Source organism: Coturnix japonica, chromosome 3, assembly GCF_054131305.1.
Source record: "Coturnix japonica strain WE chromosome 3, WE-NBRP24, whole genome shotgun sequence".
NCBI classification, from domain to species: domain Eukaryota; kingdom Metazoa; phylum Chordata; class Aves; order Galliformes; family Phasianidae; genus Coturnix; species Coturnix japonica.
In genome coordinates this window covers 61,771,955-61,798,672 of record NC_140665.1, presented here as the reverse complement: position 1 = coordinate 61,798,672, position 26,718 = coordinate 61,771,955, and the positions used below count along the sequence as shown (strand labels likewise).

The following is a 26,718-nucleotide window of genomic DNA, read 5'->3' as shown; positions in this document are numbered from 1 at the left end:
CCAAAGTACAACGTTTAGGTAGTGAGGCTACATAAAGACAAAGGCATATACTTCAGCAGTACAACTGCCTTTAATAGAAATTTGCCAGGACTCAGCAGGATAGAGTAGTTTTAGCACTGTAATTTCTCATGGAAAAATGCAGGATGAGGCAAAAAGATTAACTCTTATTTTTTAGTTCTAGTTGAGGTTTACAATCACATGTATTCTTGGGTTTCATTCATATCTTAACATTATTAAATTTCATTACTTTGTGTTGAAGTGATCCCAAGTTAAAAATCTGGGCTTTTCAATACCATTATCTAGAAATGTTTTTTTGATATACTTGTAACAAAGGCATAGACCACAGGTCACTTGAACAAAAACCCTGTTAACAGACACAAAGTAAGGTTATATCAACTTCAAAAATAAATAAATAATAATACACCAACCAATCAACCCACCACCTTATGACACGTATATAATACAAACATATCTGCTACTTTCAGTTATATAATGTGAAAACTTCTGTAACAGAATTTAGAGTACCAAACTCCTTGGCACTTAGAGGCATGCCTTTGGCATCATTTAGCACTTCTCACCTCTTTGGTATAAACCTGTGACCTCCCTATATTTCCTCAAATCTAACTTTTATCCTTTGCACTAGAGAGCTAGAAGGCATTAGATGCACACAGGAGAACACAAATGCTCACAAGTGTACCCAAACCCATGGTCTTGGTCCTTGCATTTTTACTTTTGCTATCCTCAAAGAAAACAAAGAAACAGCATTTTACCACTTAGGTATATATAAGTAGTATTTTCTCTCCTTAAACAGTGCATTTCAGACCACTAGTTCACACAATAGATAACTTCAATTACCAACAGGATCAGCGATTAATTCACAGACTACTTGAAATTAACAGCAATACTGCAAACTTCAGTGTTCAATTGTCTGTAAGCTTGAAAACAAAGACTATGATAGCTTGAGAGGAGGAAAAAAGAAGTATAAGTATACTCAGGTTTCTGTGTTTCAGTTCAGGCAACAGAATGAACTAAGCAATCAACAAAGAAAAAATTATGCGTTTTTCTTCTTAAAACAGGGACAACATTTGATAATGATTATAGCTATTAAAAAAATAAATAAATCAGGACAGATTATTAATTACAGCCAAACCTTTACTTCTTATCTTGTATGTTTTGAAAGATGACCATATAGAAATTTCATTTACAGCAAATTAATCAGTTTTGGGAGTAGATTCTGATGGTGGGAAAGGTTCTTGGATGCTACAAGGCATTTTATCATTGAGCTTTAAAATTTTGTATCAAAATGCAAGTTCATACAACCACATTATTCTAATATCTCTTCCCCCATTTATTCAACTCGTTCAAATCTCATGTACTCATATTATATTTGTTGCTACTCTTGGAAACAGCCATTGAAGCACATGAAGCAGCACAGTCCAACTTGAATATTCACCATCTGTCTATCTAGATTTATCTGCTACTCAGAGACAAACGCAAATCTGCTCAACTTACACGGAGCTTTGCCTTTTTAGTTCAGTGATGGACAGAAGATAACCAAGTACAATTTTTTTTTTATTTTTATTTTTTTAATAAAGATAAAATTACAAAAAAGGTAAAATCAGCTCAGGAAAGGCAAATTACTTTAATAGATCAGTTTAGACATTTAACATAACTCACATCCATTTTAAATACTATTACATAAAGCATGGTGAAGAAAGGAATTTCTGCCTCATAATTAGAAAACTCACAATACAACTTGCCAAAAACCAGAACAAAGCCGTTTGAAAATAAATACGGTCCATGCCAAATAGTACAAAAATGAAATCAGCAGTCTTTATCAATATGAAAACTTCTTCCTTTAGGTATTCTCCAATTCTAGCATTATGTTCTGCAATTGATGTGAGGCTATCTTTTGTTCAAGGATTGCTGAGCTGTTCTGACTTTGCTCTGTACAAAAGCAAAAAATAAACTGTTAAAATGCGCGATTTTTTAGATTAACCATTTCAGAAATGCAACGTAGAGTTAGTCTTGTTCTAAGTGTAAAGTGTTTAGTATTATGAGAGAATCAAGTACCTGTACAGAAATCAATACTTAAGAATACTTTAAGTTACTAGATGCTCTTCAATAATGTGATATTAATTAACTGCTTACCCTTTGGTGTCCGTCTTTTCCCCACTGTTGTCCTTGGATTTATCTTCCTCCTTAACATCTAAAAATAAAAATTACATGGTTTGAAATATATGAAGAAATGCAAGTGACCTTCCTTTGGACAGAAAAAAAAATCCGGGACAGCTATACTTCATAGATACAATTGCAACTAAGAGAAACAGCTTCCGGAAAAGAAAAAAGTAACCTTGCTTATTGACATATAACATTAAATGTATCCATCCTGGGGAGTTAGCTGGGCACAGTGCCAAGTGATTCAAAGCAAGTCAGGCATAGTTTCTCTTGACTGGTCAAAAGAGTGTCTGTTTGTAACAAAAACTGCATTTTTCCCAAAGTTTCATGGGGTTCACTGTCTCATAGTCTTATGATACAGCCTTTTACTGAAAAGCCCCAAAATTCTTTTAAGTACAGTATTCCTAAAAACCTACCAAGCTTCAGTTTCAGAAGAAAACCAGCAGCCTTACTCCATTAAAGCAAAAAAAAAAAAAAAAAAAGAACATACTTAAAGCAAGATAATTTTTTTATTATTATTATTATTTATTTTTTTTTAAAACCCTAACAAACCCCTGCCTTATAAAGCTTTGAGTTTCGGAAGAAACAACACTAATCCAATCGTTCAAGTCTGCACAGAAATACTATTTCAGGATGAACAGCTGCATCTTAAAATCAATGATGAAACTGATTAAACTTTAAAATAGTTTTTTAAAATATGATTAAAAAAAGTTTCAATAGTGAAATAACTGTTAACAGAGAATGCATCCTTCTTCCAGCAGGACAAATGCCTGCTATTCTAAAGGGTAGGATAAAATAACCATAGAATCCTACCTGCTTTTTTGTCCTCTGTCTCTTTCTTGTCTTCCTCTATCCTAGCTTTCTTTGCTCCTTTCTTGTGATCTGCAACATTTCGCCGTCCACCTTCCCCTTCATCCTCAGAGTCTGAAAACTCTTCATCACAGGCAATGCGCTTATCAGATGCTCGAACTAGGATTTAAGAAATTAAACAAAAAGGTCAGAACACAGTCTGGCTAAATAGACCAAAGAACTACCAAGTTAAGAACTAGTAAAAATATGTTATAAACCAGATAGATCTTTTTACTTTCAAAAACATTTAATTCATTACTATTTTTATGAACAGCAAGTCAGAAGCGAAGTCCTTCCATTACAACTGATCTAACACTTCTGGAGTATATTAAAATATACTGCAACAACTTGCTCTATACGACTCAAGTATTCTTGAGCACTTCTTGAGACTCCTGTACGGATTCATATATGGGCACAGAGGCCACTTTAATAACCACAAAACTGGCAGACCAACAGCAAAAGTATTTTTTACTTAGTAAATGAGTTCTCCAAGTGCTCATCTTCCAATATCGCACTTCAGACTGACGTTCTGAACAGTTAAAACTAGGATTACTCTACTTGGACTTCATAGTATCCCTTACTGGAAATGCGTTTGTCTGGATCTTCTCCATCCTCATCTCCACTATCTTCATGAACAGCATCTTCAGGAATGGCCTGCATCTGTACACCAGGTGCATGAGGTAACATGCGCAAGTTTTCAAATAAGCGTTGCCTGTAATTAATACAAAGTTACTACTACACAGAAGTAGTATTTCCTTGGATTTCGTGTTCAATTTGATAAATTCTGCACTCAAAGTTAACCTGCTTTTCTTTAAGAAAGCCTTCAGAAAGCCTTCCATCCACAGCAGATCACCAGTATTCACAGCCTATTTCGATATCACATTCTCTTAAATTTTATACATATACTGTCAGGGAACTTCAATCTTCAGTTTTTCATTAGGTCAGTAGGTGTCCTTCCCGCTTGGGCTGACCTGGTGACAGTATTACTCTATTTAATAGACAAGACTATCAGGTTGGGTAATAAACTATTCTCCGAAGAAAGCCAGACACTTAGAGCATGACTATTTCCATGCTGTGTGCAACAGTAAGATCAGGATCAAAAGCGATCCATCTAGATCAAATTGCTTACTGGCTAGTACAGGGAGAACAGACATTCCTGTCCAAGCCAGCTGATGCGACAGATCCCACACTCCATAGACACACATGCAGGAACAAGGATAGATAACCTGGGACTCAAAATTATCAGTCCAAAGCTGTTTGAGTGGAGAGAATTGTTGGCAGGTTACAAGCACCAGCATTTGTGACAACTATCTCAGTATCCCCCTGCACATTCAAAGAATGAAATGGCAACTGAGGTTTTATGAGATCCTTACAGTCTCTGTTTCTATTACATGACCTTCTTCTAAATCCAAATCAGGAACAAAACAATTGTAAACAATGAGTACTTCAGGTTAACCAATTATCTCTTTATTAGATGAGTACAGATTTGATTATTCTTAAGTATTATTCCATTTCTGAAGACCAATATTAGTTTACAAACCTTCATGATGTGGGTAGGCATAAACTGAAGAAGCAAAGCCTAAGAACACAATATCTACAGCTTGTCAATAAGTACTTCACAAATCTTGTGGACTCAAACTACAGTCTCTCAATTGCTTGCACACATCTTTCCATAGTTTTTAATGTCTCCTCACACGATTTCTATTTTTAAGGCTGACAGCTACAAAGAATGACAATCACTCATGTTTGGACAAGGGAGTAGAGAATTTGGAAGCCTAATAATCAGTGCACAGCACAGCTTCTTTCCTGACAGGATAAATTTCTTACGAAATCAGAGTAAGCCAAATAAAACAGTCAACAATTTCATTTCTGGAAGAAGGGGAAAAAGCCACCGAAACTGAGTCCTAAGCCTTTCTTCTTTAAATACTCAGGACTCATAAGCACAGAAAATGTTGTAGGCACAGATATTTTAATTAAAATTTAATCTTCTGATAAAACGGAAAAAAATGTCTTTTCTTTCAGTACTTTTTCAGCGTGTAGTAGGGAATGGAACTCTCAAACTTGTGTAAATATTAAACCTTTAGAGAAGCACAACTCACACCTACTTGGCAAATAAGGTAAGCACTACTTACTTGATCTTCTCCATATATTCTGGTGTATTCTGATTAGTCATATTTGATGGACTAATATGAAGTTTGAAGTCTGGTCCAAAATACTCAAAGTAATCATTGTATGGTAATTCTATAAATAGAACAGAAAAGACAACTGTGACCCAATGGTGATTTTAATCATTTTAAATACAAAGTGCACACAAAATACAAGAAGTATCACCGAAATCCTTCAGTGTTTTTCTCTAAATTACTCAACACATTAAGTTAAACATGCTTTCTTCGCACAATACAATAAGAACAAAATAAAGTTCTATTAAAATAAGTTTTAATAATGTTAGAACACATGTTGACAATGCTTAGGTAACAAAATTGATAATTAAAAAAGCTAATTTTGGAGATGTGGTACAATTAACTGATATTATTTACAGGTACTTCCAAGTTACCTTATGTGAGCCAGTAAGGATTTTTTTCCAGTAAAACCTATGATGGGGTACAAAGGTTGCTCCAAAAGTAATGCTTCCTATTTTATGATGTTAGCCCATGACAGCACAGGCAGATGCTAGTGGCAGCATAGTAGAAGTTGAACCTTCCCACCAATATTCTGTTAAATTTTGTTGCCACGTGACAGATGGCAGCAAAGGGGCAGTCTGACAGAACAATATCTGACATGAAGTGCAGATGAAATAAAGGTGTAGAACTGAATTTCTGCATGAAGAGAAAATAGCACCTACTGACATTCACTGATGCTTGCTGAGCATTTATGGAGACCAAACAGTAGATGCGAGCAAATGAGGTGGTGGGTAGAATGTTTCAGCAGTGGTAACATAGACAGTGGGACACATCTCTGCTGATGCCGACTTTAAAGTGTGGTATGCAGGCTCTTATTCATCACTGCTAAAAATTCATAGTTAGTGGTGATTATGTTGGAAAACAGTGTTTTGTAGCTAAGAGTTTGCTGTATCAAACAACGTTATTGTTCTTTTTGTACATGCTGCAGTTTTTACAGAAATAAGAGAGACTACTTTTTGGAGCGACCTATGTATATCAAAACGTTACCAGTAAATCTGCAGTCCAACGTGAAAGCTGCCAATGGCTGATGTAACAAGACAGCTCAAATACTAATTTCATAGAAAAGCTTTCAAAAAATATGTCCAGAAGCATACTTGGCCAGAATTACAGGGAGTGTAGGCTCTATGGAGATATTCCTCAGATAAATTACTTAATTATTCAAGAATTTAAAAGAAGCTGACTATTGCTATTTTGCTTTAAAAGTTGTAAGAGCTTGCATAGCCAAAATTGAGGCAATTGGAACAGATGATGTCAATAAGGACACTTTTAGGTCAAAGATATAATGAAGAAATAAAGTTTTACCGTGCAAAATGGGTACTTATACACTCAAACTTTTCTTATAAACACCGTATCTGCATTACCCAGCTTAAACATGTCTGTGCTGTCATAATAAAAACACTGCCAAACATATGATAACATATATACTAAGCGACCTGATAATTTTAAGCTTTGATAAAAGCATAAGCAAGCCCTAAACCTCTAAATTTCATTTAGTATATAAGCTTGTGAAAAGTTATCAGCTGAGCCTTAACAATGGCTTTCTCTATAGTTCATTCTAAACTGACACACAGAAATTGGCAAATATCTCCATAATTATCCTTCCACATTGACCTTCCTATGATTATTTCTTAATAAGGTATGAATTTGTGGAATATTTACCATTAGGAATTTCACAATCTAAGGCAACAGCAGTTTCATACGTCCAGCAACGAGCAACATTGCGAATAGTATATCCACCTCCTCCTAACATCAGCAACGGCAAGTTGAAAGTCTTTACAACTTCCACACATTTTGCATGACCTGTGACAAACAAAAAATATTTGACAATATATGCAAAACATTCAGTAAGTAAGAAGAAAAAGTGATTTGTATATACTCTTATATGCTTAGAGTTCATTATACGTGATACTTATCAAGTAAGAACTGAATTGATTCAAGTAAAACAGAATTGTCACCCTCTACAGCTAAGCATAATTTCACAAGTCAGATAAGAAGCATATAAAACACACTGAACATTATCCGTCCCCATTTTCAGAGACTTTGGATGATGGCCTCCTACCACTGTAGTTCTGAAATGCTCTTAGAACAAGTATTTTGTGTTTTGTATTGATATTAGCTATGGAAAGACAGTGACAAATCTAGAGATAATTTCTCAGCTAAACACAAAGTGGGAAGAACGAAAAAAAAGTAAATCAGTACTTGCTCCTTTCTACTTCTAAATTTGAACCTGTACAAAAGGTTGCTAAGTCTTGCTTACAGAGTAAACTGGTGCCAAGACAGTACACAGTCCAGGTAGATACAGCATACTGAAAGGCATCTGTAGGAGGCAGCAGCTCTCTTGGTTTCCAAGATATGTAAGATGAAAAAAAATCTGATCTGTATGGGCAACTGAAGGAGCTTTGCCACCTGGTGCAAATCAAGAAAAGAACCCTGAAACACTGCAGACCCAACAGACACTATACTGTTGCCTACAAAACTCTAATTGCCTCATTAAGAAAACACAAAAAACAGAAAAATCAATGATTCAAAAAGACTAGATTCAAGGCTTACCAACAATTCAACATGTATTTAACATTTTATAAATATTAGTATTAACCTTTTAAGTTATGTTGTTTGCTAAATTAATCTCATCTTAATTCCAAGAATCATTCTTTTGGGTAGAAATGTAATTAATAGTAAGAAATCAACGAATTCTACAAAGTTTATTAGAAACAAATGCTACCACGAGGCTCAGTATATAGAAAAAAAAAAAAAAATCAACAGTACAAACATAATGCAATCAGTATTCTAATTTCAGCAATACCTATTTTATGCCCAACAAGATGTTTGATGTTTAGGAGTCCTACTAAGAGACCCGTTAGTTTTGTTAGCTGCCCATCACAGTAAGTGTTGCAGTAGGACTACTGTTGTCATCCTGTCATTCCAGGACACTGCTTTAAAGCTACAGAAAAGCCTGTACATAGAAGAAAGGGAATCAGTTGAATCAGCTAGGAAGAACATGGAATACCAGGGTTCTTAACTTTCTTAGATGGACAGAAAGATACAACTTCTGTCTCTCTTTTGGCTATTTCTGTATAGTAAAGAAAGAGGTGATTAATCATGGTAACAAACAAAATCTCTCCAACTCCAGTCCTCGTCTCGCAATTTTGGTGGAAAATAATACAACAGGTAGAAGTTTCTCTTGAGTAAAAAGTTACAGACAACAAACACTTTTCTGCTTACCTTTAACAGTAAGATTAAAGCATCCCAACCTATCACCAGACAATGAATCCGCTCCACACTGTAATACTACAGCACTGGGCTGGTACATCTCCATTACTTTTGATATAATCTATAATCAATATAAAACATCATGTTGTGAATTCACATTACAAAAATAAATCCACAAAATGAAAAAAGCATAATCCCAAAGAGCTCAGAAAAGCACTCACTGGTTTGAATATCTGTCCGTATGATTCGTCATCTATACCATCCCTCATTGGAAAATTGACAGCATAGTATTTGCCTTTTCCAGCACCAATGTCCTATAAGCAAAGACAGAAAATATTCTTACAGTTGTAATAATACACAATGGCATCATGGGAAAAAAAACCTCTATACCACAATGAGCTATTTTGTATCACTGTTCATGCCATGATGGGAACAACAGGCAAAATACTGCACTTGATTCTGATTTCCCCATTTTGAAATGTAATAATAATTACATAACAACACAACACTTGCAGGAATTACACTTGATTTTTTTTTAATTGAAAAACTTAAAAGATGACATGTAACCAATCAACTTAGCCCAGCAAAAGGCAAGGGAACTGAGAGCAAGGTAGGATGCACAATACATAAGATTATAATTTGAGAGGGTGTTTAAAGCTGTATTCTCAGGTCCAAACATAGGAGAGTGCTCTTGTTGGATTGAAAGGAGAAAGAAATTGAAGCCACTTAAAGGATCCCTTCAAGAAATACTTTCTAATTAAGAAAAACAAAATAAAAACCAACCAAAACTCAGGCAGACTATTCTCAGTTTCATCAGTTAACAATTCAGGAACTACACCAGCCTATCTAAATGGCATTCCTGGACAACATATGTATTAGAAGTCTTGGTATATAAATAGTAATAAATAAATATTGAGTGAATCAACTCTGGATTCTTCCATTGATTACCAGCTTAATACCTAAAGATACTCACATGCCACACATTCCTATTTTCTCCCTTTAGCTCATCACCAAACTAGACAGAATCTGATCCAGTTTGCAAACTGCAGTTCTCTGCCACTAATCAAGGTGTAGTGGGGAAGACAATAAGATACAACATAATCAGTTTAGCTATAAACTACCATCAAATAACAATACGCAGTAAGAGCCACACATCCTTGAAAAACTGCAAGTCCCTAGCAGAATGACCTAGCAACACTAAACTTATCAACAGAAGGTGTTGAAATAGTCTTGGATTTTTTTCTTCTTTCTGAAAAATGCATCTTCTGCAGCAAATGGAATGGCAACGTACCCTTTTCAGTAGCCACCTTTCACTGTTGGTCAATAGCCCAGCGCAGGTTATAAGCAGGTTCCAGCAGGTTATAAGAGTTCACAGTATTGCAAGCAACACTGAAAACCCCTGCTAAACACATCTGATTTGAATCTAGGCTTTCAGAAGCCAATTTCTCTGAAGTGACAGCACTTTGCTTTTCAGATATCAAAGAAATCAAGTCCATTTTTTTCTAAAACACAGAAAGCTAAATGCCTGTGCATTTCCCTTCAGTTAAAAAAAGATATTACAGCTGAACTAGAATGGAAGAAGGCAACCTGTCTGTAAATCAGATACAGTGGTGGTTTTATAATTGCAGAATTGTGAGTTCGTGCATGATTTGTTTCTAAGTCAGAAACCTATAACTTGATCAGCAAACTATACCCAGCAAAAAATTACTAAAATAAGTCTGAACAGAGTCCATTGACAACAAGTTTAAGATTTGGCTATTAAAGTTGACGTAAATTACCAAAAGAAAAATCAAGTTGAATGGAAACAAGCAACAGAATAATGATTCCCAGAACAAATTAAGTTACTTAGCTCAACTAGTTTTGCAAACTCTGAATATAAAAAAAAAGCGTTCCTGTATTTTTTTTTCTCTGGCAGGAAGGTGGCATGTGCAATTAGCTGTAATAAAGCCTGCTTAAGTCTGTATGCAGACAATGCTCATTTAAAAAAATACTATTGAGCAGCCTAGGACAAGTTACAATGCCTAAGGTACTGCCCGTCACTTACACCATGCTAAAAAAAAAATCCCAATAATACACAATACTAATTATTTCAAACATGTATCTTTTAATTCTTCGTCCTGGGTGTGGTGAGGTGAAGAATCCATAAACTCCTCTGTCAATGGGAATTGCTGCTTTTAAGACATCAAGATATCTAATCCTCAAAAAACAAAACAAAACAAAAAAACCCAAAAAACAAAAAAACAAAAACAAAAAGCTACACCAAAACCTAACCAATTTCAGAAACAAAAGCTAGTCACTATGAACATCCTGATCTGTGCTGTTTTCTTGTTTAAAGCACCACCACCACCTTGTGGCCAGTCAAGTTAAATCACATGCATTAAAAAACCCACCAAGTCTGATTTCCTAAGTCAATCTATAAAGCAGCTTAACAAAATTTAAGAACCATAACAACTGTCAGCTCCAAAAACAAAGTGAAATGAATACACTTAACACCCTACAGACTTAACGCTCAGTTATGATTTACTGCTTTGTCCACTGGGTATCATTACACAGCGCAATACACATTCTGGAAACTTTACAGTAAAGACAAGTACCTGCATCACTTGTATCAGTGCAAAGATAACAAGTACAGCTAATGCCTTCTGAATACATTTTCATAGATCTTTTTAGTAGTTTTTATTACTTTACCAATATAATAAGTGCATGTACAAACTAATGTAACAAAGCTGTTAACAAGGAATTGATTTATCCTTGGAGTGCTGTCACAGAGAAGCTGAAAGCAAGAGTATCAAGTGAAGAATATATTAATCTTCATATGTGAAATGATATTTCAATTTGCAAAGTGGAACAACTTCCTGTCCTGATGAGACAGAGTCTAATAGAAGGAATGGCTTAACTTACTTTAAAAAATAAAAATCTTAAGAGCCAGGCAAATTATTTTCCATTCTCAGCTGTGACTGAGATCCACCAGCAACTTAGATAATAATGCTTCACAGTCTGTTGTTCCCTTCTTCAAGTTAAATGTACTGTTAGTAAATCACCTGTGGAGCATGCTGATGTTTTACAGCAGTGGGAAGCATTAGAATTCAAAATGTACCTTATTAACGTAAGAAATAACAAGAAAAAAAACAAAAACAACTGTATTACTAAGCAAATCTAACACAGTAAAGTTGCATGAAAAATACTGTGACTACTAAAACTATTGTATACATTTATTTTAAGATCTGAATTAAGATTTGAAACCCTGTGATGTTCAAAGACCTACTTTTCTCTATATCTGCAGAACTGAAAGGTACTGACTGTAATTACAAGTGCAGCACACTGCTCAGACAATATATCCAGAAGTCAAAGTGTTGGCTTAACTTATCTAGAGGGAAGCATAATTGCTTCCAGTATTTCTTCCTAAGGTTCCTCAACACAACTATTAATCCAGACAAACATGGTAACTTTACAGAAAATACATGTTATTATGGAGTATAATTGTGAAAGCAGTACAATCCACACGGAAGTGCATAAGAAGGAATTTATCACAATGAAATGTCATGCTCAATCTTACCCTAAGATCCCCCGTGCCTGGAAAATATTCACCATACTTATGGAATGATACTGTCATGACACGATCTGTGGTATAAAATGCTTCTTCAACACCATCACCATGATGGATATCAATATCAATATACAACACTCTTTGGTGATACCTAGAAAGAAAATTACACATGTGAAATCACAATCTTCTGTTATGTCCATAAGATATCAATACCTACCAAAGAAAAATAGAAATAAATCACAGATTATGATAAAGTTTATAATTTTGAAGTTACCATAAATCTCAGAATTATCAGTACAGTTTGGATGATGGTAAAAATAAGCTCATCTTAAAGAGATTTTTATCACGCAACGCATTCAATATTTAACTGAGTTGTCCTAGTCAGGAGTAGTTTTACCTTTTAATCCTGTTCATACCAATTTCTGTTGTCCAGATCCTTTGAATTTACCCCTTTCATGGTACACTTTTGTCTAGTTTCTCAATGATTGCCAAAACATTCTGTAATGAAACAACTTGAAGTGTATGCCTTTCAAGAATTTTTGAAGAACCAGTGCCAGGAGCAGGTATAATCCATATTCCATAAATATTAAAATATCATTTTTTGCAGACTTATTTTCCATCAAATCTCCTTTTTCACCTCTGCAAAGACTAAAAGATATAAGCATGTTCTTGTTTCCAACTGTACTTACCATTAACATAAAACCACAGTATGGCTTAACAGTTCTTTAAATAGTGCAAGTTTCTGATCATTTTATTTGAGAGGAATAAAGAAAGCTGCTTCATGGCAAGAGCACTAAAAACTACAGTAAACGACCCTTAAATCCTGTGCTGTTCAGTAAAGAATAAAGTCTATCACCATCAGAAGACACTTTCACCAAATTTTTCAGTGCTATAAACTACAGTGCAGCCACAGTTTCCTGTGTGCTAAGATCTTTTTCTCTTAACAAGATACCAAATAGAATAGCTTCTTGCAGTGATATAACCCATATCTGGTTTGAAGTTTACTTCCTTCACATACAAGTTAAGATTTAAAAACCAGTATTCAAAACTAGACCACAGAAAAACCATACTGCTTTTATTAGATGGTAGAGACAATCACAATAGTTTTGGCTGGAAGAAACCACCTTGTTACAACTTCTGTTGGAAGGGACATATTCCAATAGATCAGGCTGTCTAAAGCCACATCCAACTCTGCCTTGAACACTTATAGGGATGGGGCATTCACAGCCTCTCTGGGCAACCTCTTCCAGCACCTCACCACCCAGACAGTAAATAACTTCTTCCTAATAACTCCTTGTCCTATTGCTATACTCCCTGATGAAGAATTTCCCTCCAGCCCGCTTTTAGGTACTGGAAGGCCACCACAAGGCCTCCCCCTGAGGCTACTCTTCTCTAGAATGCAGAACCTCAACTCCCTCAGCTTCTCCTTATATCCTCAATATATGCATATTAAAATTAATGCTTTAATATGAAATACCTGTGCCTCCAGCAACTTCTTCCATTTTTAAAATTACTTCCTAGTTACAACTATTTCCCTCTACTGCCTGCCACCAGCAGATTCAGCTGCTCCACCCCCAAGCAGTCAAATGCCAATGTTTTTTGTAAAAAATAAGCCTTATGCGATTAGAAGAGATAAAGTCCCATTAAATACTGTAACTAATATTAACGACTTGAGGTTTTATTGACACACTGTTGCTTGAAGGTAGTTTTGTGATCAATTCTGCATTACTCCCCTCTTCACTTATTACTCTACAACCAAAGCAGCACAGCTGTTATTTCATTGTTTTCTTAACAGCTACATTAACTTATGTAACAACACAAGACATTTCAGTGTATGATTTTCCTTAGAATTCCTGTTTATTAGCAATGTCCTGAAAGATGGAAAATAAAAGGGCATAACTGAGAGATCAAATAGGTCTATGACTGAGAACAAAACACCTGAGGGTTCAGTGCCCACTAGTCAGGCCAGAGCTCTCGACCACTATTCTGTCTCCATGAGTAGCAACAGAAGACAGCTTTTACAGGAGAAAGCAAGCCTATCCATTTTCCAAGACCTGTTACCCAACATCTATAATTACAACATATGATATTTTTCAAGGGTGAATCACCTCTTGGTTCTTTCATAGAATCATAGAATCACAAGGTTGGAAAGGACCTGCAAGATCATCTAGTCCAACTGTCCTCCCTTTACCATACCTACAGAAAACTACTAAACCATATATATCTCCTAGCTCCCTATCCAGACACCTCTTGAACATTGCCAGGGATGGTGATTCCACCACCTCCCTGGGCAGGCCATTCCAGTGCCTGACCACTCTCTGAGAAAACAAGTTCCTTCTTATGTTCAGTCTAAACCTCATCTGATACAACTTGTGGCTATTTTCTCGGGTCCTGTTTGTTGGCTGGCAGAAGAGGCCAAGCCCCTCCTCATCACAGCTTCCCTTCAGGAAGTTGTTAAGTGCAATGAGATCTCTTTAGCTTCCATTTACAGATCTCCTGCCCAAGAACATGTCTAATTTTCAATCTACTGTCACCCACAGCTTCATTCAAGCTCCTGTAATAGTGATATCTAGAAGTTCACTACCCTTGTGCTTAAAAAGTACTTTAAGAACGTGTTTCAAAGCTATCTCCTAATAGCTATTTTTTTCCACCTTGCCTGTATTTTAGCTGACTTCTTGCTGAAACCAAAATGAACAAAGTTGGGAGTTTTCTTCATCAAGAAACTGTACAAGCTCAGCTACAAAAACGGACAAATAATGACATTACAATCCATATCTTCAAACATCTAACTACTGAAAATTTTGCCACCTTAAATAGTTTTTTTGTTTGTTTGTTTTTTGTCTTTTTCTATCATAAAACTTACTTCAGTAACTCAAGGATGGCAAGCACAATATCATTGACATAACAAAAACCAGATGCCTCTGACTTCTTTGCATGGTGAAGTCCTCCAGCCCAATTAACAGCCATGTCTGTCTGCTGTCTGTTCAATTTTACCGCCCCAGCTGTAGAAAGACACACAAAATTGAAACAAAACAGTCAGAAACTTCTGAAGGTCTTTAAATTTGTTAAAGGAAACAGTATCTCATTTTTAAGTCATTAAATCTCATACTTAATCCTAGATCTCATGATATACAAATTATCAAATATGAGATAGATCAAATAACTGTTAATCTTTGTGTTGCTATGCAAAACAAACTTGAATTTGCTTCAGGATCTATATTACCAAAGGTTTACGTAGCTGACATAAACATAATAAAGCTACAAAATATCTGGCAAACAACCTGTACTTACCAACAGAGCCTCCAGTTGATAACTGACAGAACTCAAACAGGCCATCAAAAACAGGACAATCTTCTCCAACATTAACTGTGCAAGAAACACATTACTTTTCAAAAGCATAATCCTAATAGCATTGCTATAGGCAAGGATAGCACATAAAAATGCAGAATTCATTTAGCATTTCAACTACTTTTACCCCCCTCTCCCCTTTTCTGTCAAGCTAAGTTTTAAACACTGAAACAAATATAAAGTTTGCCCAAACTCCTAGTAATCAAACAACTGTTGGCACAGTTTTTACCATTTAAGATGACTCCAAACTGGTTTTTTTGCTTGTTTTGTTTCTTTGTTTCCATAGAAAGCTGTCTCATTAATAAGTTAAATCATTTGTCTGCTTTAGAACAAGTGTTGATTAACATCATATTAATAAATGTGCAGCTTCTTGGAAAAATACATCGAGAATAAGGCACTGTAAAGAGTTACAAACACATATTATATATTGGTAGAGCTGTGTTAAACTGTATTTCTGACAGTAATTTGAACTTACTCCTAAAGTCTGAAAAACTACTTAACAGAAAACGTGAATAACGTGCTATTTTCACCGCCTCACTCCAACAAGAGAGTCAACTCGATTTCTTGACTTCAACACATTTTAATATCTTACTACTATTCTTTAAGCCATTCTTTTTTCCTTCAGAAAGAATTTGCATTAGAAGGTATTTCTAAGCCAGTTTTGCAAATGCTTAACAGCTGAAGTTTAACCCGGTGCATGAGGTCTACAAAAAGTATTATTTTGCACCCAGCAGACATTCTGCATGCAAGTCCTTTCGTAAACGTCAAGAATATTTATTTGAACATAGCTGCTTTTTATTAAAAGACACAAAATTAATGTAGCTACTATTTGTAACATCACACTGCTGAATGTTTAAGTTTAAACACCACAACCAATGAAGCAGACGTACAAACTTAGAATTTACTTAATATTGACACTTACATCTTTGCATCTGCTTGCTGTACTCAGACATATTGTCAGGCCTTATTGATCTGAGGAATTTGATGTATTCATCACTATGGTATTTGGTCATTTCCTCAGCAGTAGCTTTGTGGGGTCGCTGATAAGAAGAGTAAGTTATGGAAATAATTAGAGCACTGCTGCAAAACCAGTTAACAATTAACTAAAACAGACAGCTTGAAAGAAATCTAACCTGCTCTGAAGGGAGAATAGTGAAACTACTACTACTGGTATTTTGCACAAAGCAAGGATTACTCTGATAGCTTGAACCCACTAAATTCATTGTGCAGTTACCATAATCTCACCCCCACATAATCATAAAAATACCATTAAAGCCTCTACTGGCGCTGCTTTTCACTCCTTCCAGAAAGGGACAGCAGTGGTTATATATATATTTATAACATATATACACCCACACACATTTTATATACATATATAAAAAAACATTCCTTATTAAAAGGCACTTCAATCTGAAGTAAAAGTACACTGAATACACTAAGCATTTTCTATTTCTACTCCCACTTCTACCTGTTTATCTGTGTAAGAATACTTGAAGCCAACTTCCAATACATCAGTGGACAATCTATTGCTTATACTTCAGTAAACATTCCATTGCTTATACTCACGTAAATTTCCATTTTTCTGTACAAGCCATAATTTAGGAGCAAGTTGTGTGTCATTCGGATCCTATGAGGTTTCATTGGATGCCCTTGTCCATAGTAATAGTTTCCAATATCACCTGTCAATATACAGAAATGAACTGACATTACAAAACAAGTTTTTTGCTACTTAGAAGAATCACTCCCAAAAGACAAGTAAATATGATGATTCCAAAAAGAGATATGAACGAACTGCTCTTTCAAACACACCACAAGGAAAACAAACAGCCAAAAAAGCTGTAAGCAGATGGCAAAAAAGACCAAAACTAAGACCTTTACTACAAGCCAACAGTAGTGGGGGAGCAGAAGTGCCTAGAGTGGTTTCAAATCATGAATGAAGAAAACAATGGGATGGAACTGGAGAATAGAATAACAGGAAACAAAATAGGAATTATGAAGGGAGCAGAAACCACCACTGACAGTGACATTATACCACAACAGCAGCTGTAGCAAAACCTACCATTTTCTAAGAACTGATTTTAAGTAGATACTTCCTTACCCTGCTGCCCTTCCTAGCTAATCCTAACAGTTACATTCCAGAAGTTAGCTTCAAACCTGCTGCTGTAATCACATGCACAAACATTTCCAAGCCACCTGCTGCTAGAGATCCAGTCCACAGTAGATTGCCTTGCAACCCAGATGAACCCTACTCTCATCAAACTGGATAATGACTAGACACATGGTTACCATAACATATTGATCACTTCTTTCCAGGAAGAAAGAATGGCTACTGTCACCAGACATTAAGTTTTCCTCCATCCTGGACAGAAGGAGAACACACCTGCCTCTGCTCCAAACACAGACATTTCCAAGAAACAAGCCCTATGCTCCATGTGTTTCAGGAGATGTGGACAAGCCTAATAGGTATATTGAGTTCTCAAGAACTATCCCATTGTCAATGATTCGCAATAGCTCTTCTTTCCTTCTGAGGAAATTCCTTGGTAGTATTACTGATTTTACCTTCCAAAACATTTTATTTTTCTTTCATAATTTTCAACATTTTTTTCAACAAAATTTTCCAGCCTACTGGAAAAGAAAGAACATTGTTTTCAAAACGTAATTTTTCATATTTTGGTAGGCAAGGGTAAGAAGTAGCACTGCTACAAAGCAGCTGTAGTTTCACTTCTTCAACGTGAGCTCCAGGCCACAAGGAAGGGAAAACACCAGCCTTCAATAGCATCACCAAGAAGAGCAAGCACTAAAGTAAGACTAGAAATATCGAAGGATTCTAAAAATCCAACTTTCTGTTTTTGAAGGCAAATAAGGACACTTCACAAAGCAGATATGGCCTAACATAATGTAATATGAAGGTATCTATGTAAGTTGCTCTTAAAGTAATGCCCCCTAATTTCCATGTAAAAAACAACAGATACAAAGAGCACAATAACAAAGGGCTGACAATAGCAGGACACAGGGAAATGGTTTTAAGTTGAAAGAGGGAAGATTTAGGCTGTTAGGGAGAAGTTCTTCACTAGGAGAGTGGTTAGGCCCTGGAACAGGCTGCCCAGGGAGGTTGTTGATGCCCCGTCCTTGGAGGTGTTCAAGACCAGGTTGGACGGGGCCCTGGGCAACCTGATCTAGTAAAGGTGCATGTTTGGTGGCCCTGCTAGGCAGGGGGGTTGGAACTACATGATCCTTGAGGTCCCTTCCAACCCGGGTCATTCTGTGATTCTTGTAATAACACAAATTCTCAGCTACGAAATACCATTTTTCAAACGCAGTTACGAGCATTAGCCAAATCATGTAGATGAGCTGATTCAGGCACTCTTCATTTCATGGTGTGACAGCTGCACGTGACTGTCTGGAATGTAGCTTGTTTTTCTTTCATGTCAATGGTATCACTGTTGAAACACATCACCTACCACCTCATGGTGCTCACAGCTACTGTTTGGTACCCCAAAACATTCAGCAAATAGCAATGAAAGTCAATGGGTGCCATTTTCTCTACATGGTGGAATTTAGTGATACACCATACTACCATGTCAGACGCCATTCTATCGTACAGCCCCTCTGCTGCCATCTGTCACAGGGCAGCAACACATAAGAGAATATTACACAGAATCACAGAATTATCAAGGTTGGAATAGACCTAGAAGATCATCTAGTCCAACCATTACCAATACTTCCCGGCTAAATCATATTCTTCAACACAACATCCAAACGTTTCTTGAACACTCCCATGGTCGGTGACTCCACCACCTCCCTGGGCAGTGCATTCCAATGCCTGACCACCCTTTCTGAGAAGTAATACTTTCTAATGTTCAGCCTGAATTTCCCCTGGTGCAGCTTAAAACCATTCCCTTTAGTTCTATCACCGATTACACGAGTGAAGAGGCCAACCCCCAGCTCACTACAACCTCCCTTCAGGAAGTTATAGAGAGCAATAAGGTCTCCCCTGAGCCTCCTCTTCTCCAGGCTGAACAATCCCAGCTCCCTCATATTGATGGGAATGTTCAGCCTCTACTACCATATCACCAACATCCACCCCTGTCATGCAGACCAATATAATAAAATACAAGGTATTATTTTTGGAGCAGCCATAATAGAACTACTCAATGTCTTTTTCTTCATCAACTCACATTAGTGAAAAAAAACACTATTGTTGAAGAACTTCAAAGGATTTTACTCACTCCTAATTTTGCTATGTAAATGGTAACCAGCACATCAGTTAATAAGACGTAGAGTCTAGCTGATACTGCAACCCTATACTGTTTTCACAGGCAGGCCAAGAACAAAAGGTATTAAAAAAAGAGAATAGTGCTCCTATACCTCCCACCAAAACATCTCCTAACGTTGTACAAAACCATACCTTCTACATTTGGTTTTAGCAAAGAGCTTCAAGAACTCTTTGAAATTAACTACTACAAGAAGAACAACCATTTACTATCATTTACTATCCCCACCCTGTTTTTACCAGTTTACTCTTCTAAGTTCATAAAGCTTCAAACTAACAAGAGCTTAACACTTTTGAAGTTTTTAAGACAATAATTCCATAATAACAGCCTTAAATAACACGGTGATTTTGAGAAAACCTCACCCCAAAATGCATTTGTGACATAATGAGTTTTTACTTTCTTTTTAAGGTACAACTCAGTGTTAATTACACACCACATAGTCACCATCACCAACATTATACTCAGAACGTTAATGTACAAGGAAACAGACAACTGAAAATTATTGATATACCATGAAAGGTAAGACCTATTATTTTATCTTACATAAAGGACACTGTTAAAAACTTGTGTATCCCAAGTATATTTGGGATATATCTTCCGATAAAAGCAACATTTAAACATTCAAAATCAAATATCACCTGAATATCATACATCACAGAGTATGCTTGAAAAAATAATATATATATATATAATATAAACATATTTAAAAAGTTAAAAGCTATGTTTAATGTTTTTAATACAGTGTAGAACTTTAAAAGATTCAGCAAGCTTATGACAGCTTATTAAGAGAAAGAAGATCTGCTAGCGAATAGCTAGTGGAAGCATACTGATGCTTCTGTATTAAAGGTCAGCTGTAATGACTACCAATAGAACTCAATATCATACACTTCAGTGACAAGCAAAACCTCTTGCGTCTTTCAAGTCTTAGCATCATTAACAGCAAAAGATTTTTGGTATTACCCTCACAAAAAAAATATTCAAACATATGGACAAAAAGTCCATCAAGTTTCAAGGCATTACTACGATGTATATGTTGGCAAGAGGTTCCATTTTCAGTACCGGCATCTTGATTTTCAGCCTGTTATCACAATTTTGGAAACATCATCCTATGTAAGGCTGCTTAGAAGTGTCTCCTCCTTTCACTCCATGAAGGAGGCACCTCCTGCACATATCCTGAACATTTCTCTCCCTTTCTATTCTATTCAGACTCTGCAGTCTGAAGTACTCAGAGAGAGAAAAGCAATGGTGAGCGTATATGTACATACATCAGAAGCAGATACAGCAGAGCTGAGTAAAGACGATTACCACAGACTACACAAGAGTGCTTGATGCCAAAGTGATCAATACCAGAGCAAACAGCATACACAAGTGTTATAAGCATAATTCCTATGTTCTTTAGGAAGAACTTCTTTACAGAAAGGGTAGTTAGGTACTGGAATAGGCTCCCCAGGGAGGTGGTTGAATCACCATCCCTGGTTGTGTTTAAGAGCCGTTTGGATGTGGTACTGAGGGATATGATTTAGTGTAGGGTTGTTGAAGTTAGGATTCTGGTTAGGCTGCGGTTGGACTTGATGATCTTCAAGGTCTTTTCCAACCTGGGTAATTCTGTGATTCTATCACTCACCAGTGAGGGCACACATGGAAAGTGCAACAGAAAACATAACTGAAGCACAAAGCAGAGGGAAAAAGTGTGAAGTAGCATATGTAGAAAGTAGGGAAATCTATTATTTTACTCAAAGAAAAGCTTCAAAGACCATTCTACACCAATAACGTTATCAGCTAAATGGCTTGTAATGAGAGGCAACAACCTAATTTCAAACACGTTGAGTTCTTAACTGAAAAGAGACAAACCAAATGCCAGTATAATGTAAGCATCAGCTCATGGGCCTGAACAATTTATCACACGATAGACACTGCAATAACAACAAATGACCAGAAAACCTACCTGAAGATTAACTTGTTACACAGGCTGTCATGCCCTGGGTTCAAACACATTAACATACTAATAACCTGTCAATTCATCAAAATGAAAACAAATCCATGTGATTCTTTTGTTGAGCATAAGTGTTTGACACACTTCCCTACCAGAGACTTCAGCAAGGTCTGCAGATGTTCAGTAGTCTCTAACAGAGAGATACAAGAAGCTACACACTTGAAAGGAACTTCAGTTACATCTGAGAGTCTCCCAACAGGCTGTGAAAAGCAGCTAAGGCCCCAGGCATGCTAAGATCATCTTCTCCAAGTGTTTTAGAGAAACAAGGCTGTAAATTAACTGATTACAAAAGGTCTTCGCAAACTGAAGGAAGATGCAGTATATGACATTCTGACATCACTTCTCCTGTAACTTTGGCATATATAAATTTTTATGCACACTGATCATACTTCTGCTCATTTTAAGCACAGCTTGCATGAAATCACACAATTGTTTGTGCTTTAAGTGCAGAAACACAACCACTACAATAGAAACCACATGAAAAATAAATCTTAACAGCAGTACTTACATTTGGATTGGTTGCTGCAACGTGAATAGACAAAAATCATGCACAGATAAATCTAGAAAATAATCATCAGTGCCTGATGAGTCCGACAAAGGCATTTAAATAGACTTAAAACTACTACATCCGTGGACTTCAGGGCTGTTTTTTACTTCTCTGCTCTGGTTTTTAAAACTAAGCAGGTAGAGTTCTGCCTTTTGAGCCTCAAGCATAGTCTGGGCACCGCTGCAGTTCTAGCCGCCGCAGTTCAAAGCATCACTTCTATGAAACACTCTTCAGTTAAAGTCTGCAGAAACACAAGTTAATCTGGAAGTACTAACATACCTGAAGAGCATCTGAATACACTAACATGCTGCACTACTAACGCATGTTTGGTCCCACCTCTATGGGTGGCACCAACCACATTCTTACGCAGATCATGGAATTTCTCATTGAAGGCAAAGCCTTTTGAAAACACACATTGAACTGTGCAAGAAATGCAATCTAAGCAATACTGTTGGGCCCCTCACTGCAAGAAAGACATTGAGGCCATAGAACGTGTTCAGAGGAGGGCTACAAAGCTGGTGAGGAGTCTGGAGCACAGGCCTTATGAGGAGAGGCTGAAGGAGCTGGGATTGTTCAGCCTGGAGAAGAGGAGGCTCAGGGGAGACCTTACTGCTCTCTATAACTTCCTGAAGGGAGGCTGTAGTGAGCTGGGGGTTGGCCTCTTCTCTCGTGTCATCAATGATAGAACTAGAGGGAATGGTTTTAAGCTGCACCAGGGGAGATTCAGGAAGTATTACTTCTCGGAAAGGGTAGTCAGGCATTGGAATGAACTGCCCAGGGAGGTGGTGGAGTCACCGACCATGGGAGTCTTCAAGAAACATTTGGATGCTGTACTGATGAATATGATTTAGCTGGGAAGTATTGGTGATAGCTGGACTAGGTGATCTAGGTCTTTTCCAACCTTGATAATTCTGTGATTCTGCTACTCCGCTGGCATAGAACCAACACACTAACTATAACTGCGTTAGCTGCTGTGTGATTCCTTAGAATTGTGTTCCACTGTACAAGATACAGAGCTGGAGAGACCATCTGGGTCCTATCCTCATTGCTGTGGGCAATGCATACCTGTTTTGAAATAGGTCACTAAGGTACCCACGCCACACACCACAAAGTGGACTTAGCTAATGCTTTCTAATAATTACAGAATTGTAGGGGTTGGAAGGGACCTCTAGAGATCAAGTCCAACCCCCCTGCCAAAGCAGGCTCCCTACACCACGTCACACATCTCGGCGTCCAGGTGGGTCTTGAATATCTCCAGAGAAGGAGACTCCACCACCTCCCTGGGCAGCCTGTTCCAGTGCTCCGTCACCCTCACTGTAAAGAAGTTCTTCCACACATTCGTGCAGAACTTCCTATGCTGTACTTTCATCCCATTACCCCTAGTCCTGTCCCCACGCACTACTGAAAAGAGACCAGCCTCACCACTCTGGCTCCCACACCTCAGGTATTTATAAACCTGGATCAAGTCCCCTCTCAGCCTTCTTTTCCTCAAGGCTGAACAGACCCGGTTCCCTAAGTCTCTCCTTATAGGGAAGATAGAAAAATGGAATCAAGCTCCTATCTACCACAAGTTTATTGGTTGTGAGCACAGAGTAAAGGCTGTTAAAACTGTTAATTATTGATATATGTTAATAGCAACACACTAATCAAGACTTGGTAAGCGACAGGCTAATGTGGAAAAGAAACTTGAGACAACGACCATAATGATTGTCTTAAAGAATACATAGGAGTCTACTGCATCTCAAAGAACACACACATACGCTCCTAATGCTCTTCAATGCTTTCTGCTGCATGCTCTCAAGATTTTGCTGGTATAATATGTTACAAAATACTAAAAGTTACCAGATGAATCATAAATTAGCACTGGAAATTTTAACCACAGGTATTAACTCTAAAAGCTCTTCTAACAACTCGGCTTACAAAATCAGTATAAAATAACTGTTTGACAATAAAAATTAAAAAGGACAGCCAAAACATTCCAACGTGTTTTATTTCTTTTACAGAGGAAGCATCTAACAACAGATCCTGTTACTTGCATATAGTTGTAGGCTACTTATTTGAGCAAGACATTAGCTCCAGCTGCTTGCAAGTCACCATTATCCTGCTCTCATAAAACTTCTCCCTTCCCCACTTTCTCCCACCTCTTTCCTCACTATAGATTTTGGGCTGCTTATGGAGCTTGAGACTAAATAGTACCAAGTCCAGAAACCATAGCAAAACTTAAGATATTTGTGTCTAGTAAACGACAGCCACCTGGTGCTAAAAAAAAAAAAGCACGATGAAAAAAAATCCAAAACCAAAGGTGCAAACATTTGCAAGCAGAATGATTCTAACCTATTGCTTCAGCATTCCCTTCAACAAGGCAGAGATTGATTCCTCTCGCCTAGGTAAAGTAAGATCCCAGTCTCACCAAAACTATCCCTAACAGGGGCCTCCCTTCCCCTTTAGGCTGAACAAAGAACCAGAGCCAGCAACAAAGAGAAGGGGGCGGCAACCACACGCTGCTTCCTTCGGTGTAGTGCAAGCCCAAGGCAGGCCCCATTTCTGCCATTTCCCAAGAATGGCAGCTTTGCTACAAGAGTCACTGTGGGTATCTTCGTGGGTTTTGTGATTGCTCTTCGTTTCCAAAATGGTGAGACCTCCAAAGCGCTGGGATACAACAGCCTCGGCCTCAGGAGAGCCTGATACACCGATTTCAATCAACGGTTAAAACAGGAGACAATTCTAGAAAACTGAATCTTCTAGCTACTCTGACCACCGACTTTACACCTACTGTACAAAAAGGAAAAAATAAATGAAGTAAAAGCAAAGTAAAACAAACGTAAACTCAACAGAACATAAGGAAAAGTTCTCTCTGCTGCAGCGAGAGCAAACCACGAACAAGTTGCTGCATATATCCGAACCTAAGCGCAAGCCGTGCGTACTTTCCGAAGCTGCCAGGCGGCTCCGTCTCCATCACACACACGAGCGTGCAAACTCGGGAGGCCAGAGAGCAACTCGGGTTTCAGCACCGCAGAGCCGCACCCCGCCGGTGCCGAGGGGACCCGCACTTCTCCTCCGTAACCCAGACGGAGGACCGGGCCCAGGTGCCGAGCCCACACACAGCCTCCGCTATTTTTTTTTATAAACTTTTTTTTTTTTTTTTTTTCTTTTTCAGGGGAGGAGTCAGACTCGGCAGCGCCTTCACGTTTAGCGGATGAAGGGGAGTGTCCCAACTTTTCTCCTTTTTCATTTTTCTCTTGGGAAGGGGGAAAGGGGGAGGGTAACAATAAATCCAGCGCTCAGCGCCGGGATCGCTCGGGCCCTGCAGCTCCCACCCCATCCCCCTACGCTCCTCTCCTTCCCCTGTCCCACCGGCCCCGCCGCGGGGCCCAGCAGGCTGCAGGGCCGCAGGTGGATGGCGGCCGGGACCCCGCGCCTACGCGGGGCAGGGGGCGGCCGCAATGGCCGAAGAGGCCGCGCCGAGCGGCGGTAACGGCGATCTGTCCTCACACGCGCCCCGAACCCCGCTCACCATCGTAGTAGTAGCAGACTTTCTTCTTGCCTCCGCCCTGACTGTACGCCATAGGGCCGCCGAGCCGGGGACGAGTCGGGGCAGGGGGAGGAGGGAACGGGAGGCCGAGGCGACACCGAGCCGGCACCGAGGGAGGAGGGAGGGGGCGGGAGGAGGCGGGCGCGAGAGAGCGGGAACTCACGAAGCCGGGCCTCGGGGAGAGCTGGGGGAGCGGGACGCGCCCAACCCGCCACAGGCGGGGGAGGTGGAGGGAGGAGGAAGCAGACAGCGCTCCCGCAGCTAAACATATCGGCTCTCGCCCGCTTGTCCCTTGCTATATCGCTTCGTCTCACACTTACTCCGGGCTGAAGATAGCATGGAGGCCTAGAGAGCGGACTGCCAAATGAAACACCCTCCATGTACACCCCCACGCAGTGGTACAGCCCGCCGGCGGGAGGGAGCGGGACTCGCCGCCCGCCCCGCCCCTCAGTGCAGCCCCCTGGCGCATGCGGGACTCGCTCGTCCTGCGCCGCATGGCGGCAGAGGTGGATGGTTGGGGTGCGCGTTGTGCCCTCCCGTCCGGAAACTGCTCACTCCAACGCTTTCTGCTGCCCCTCATTGGGGAAAGGCCCTGACAATAACAGGACACGGGGAAATGGTTTTAAGTTAAAAGAGGGAAGATTTAGGTTGGATGTTAGGGGGAAGTTCTTCACTAGGAGAGTGGTTAGGCCCTGGAACAGGCTGCCCAGGGAGGTTGTGGATGCCCCGTCCTTGGAGGTGTTCAAGGCCAGGTTGGACGGGGCCCTGGGCAACCTGATCTAGTAAATGTGTATGTTTGGTGGCCCTGCCAGGCAGGGGGGTTGGAACTACATGATCCTTGAGGTCCCTTCCAACCCGGGTCATTCTGTGATTCTGTGTGTGCCCTGTACACCCTGTGCACAGGATACGAGGTTGCAGAAGTACCTGCAGTGACCCTGGGAGTGTGTCCTGAGCTGCCACTGTTGGTGCTCAGGATGCCTGTTCCAGAAGGAGTTCAAAGCACTGTGCATAGTAATTACGTCCTCCAAAATTAAAGCATGCCTATACCAGATGGAGGGAG

The 26,718-nt window shown here is 38.7% G+C and overlaps 1 protein-coding gene across 2 annotated transcripts; it reads right to left on the bottom strand.

The window, feature by feature from the left end:
• Positions 1-1,559: 1,559 nt before the first annotated feature.
• HDAC2 (histone deacetylase 2) lies at positions 1,560-25,768 on the bottom strand. 2 transcript variants are annotated; one of them, XM_085541804.1, is made up of 14 exons: positions 25,641-25,768; positions 16,879-16,991; positions 16,235-16,352; positions 15,256-15,330; positions 14,828-14,966; positions 11,974-12,115; positions 8,639-8,731; positions 8,430-8,538; positions 6,867-7,007; positions 5,160-5,268; positions 3,609-3,739; positions 2,992-3,147; positions 2,152-2,209; positions 1,560-1,947 (listed from the first exon to the last, which is right to left on the bottom strand). In XM_085541804.1, exons 1-14 carry the CDS (start codon positions 25,690-25,692, stop codon positions 1,917-1,919), a joined length of 1,467 nt encoding a protein of 488 aa, XP_085397930.1. In that variant the 5' UTR covers positions 25,693-25,768; the 3' UTR covers positions 1,560-1,916. The 2 variants fall into 2 exon arrangements, with proteins under 2 accessions (XP_085397930.1, XP_085397931.1); XM_085541805.1 differs by lacking the exon at positions 25,641-25,768 and adding an exon at positions 25,051-25,339.
• Between the last annotated feature and the right edge of the window lie 950 nt (positions 25,769-26,718).

What these genes read in the sequence shown, in the direction of transcription:
- HDAC2 (XM_085541804.1), bottom strand. Translation starts at nt 25,692, where the DNA reads ATGGCGTACAGTCAGGGCGGAGGCAAGAAGAAAGTCTGCTACTACTAC. An exon ending in CAGCAAGCAGATGCAAAGAT is followed by an intron (nt 15,331 to 16,234) that starts GTAAGTGTCAAT and finishes TTTCTTGCACAG; the next exon opens with TTAATGTTGGAGAAGATTGT. An exon ending in CAGGCACGGGGGATCTTAGG is followed by an intron (nt 8,732 to 11,973) that starts GTAAGATTGAGC and finishes CTTTGCTTATAG; the next exon opens with GACATTGGTGCTGGAAAAGG.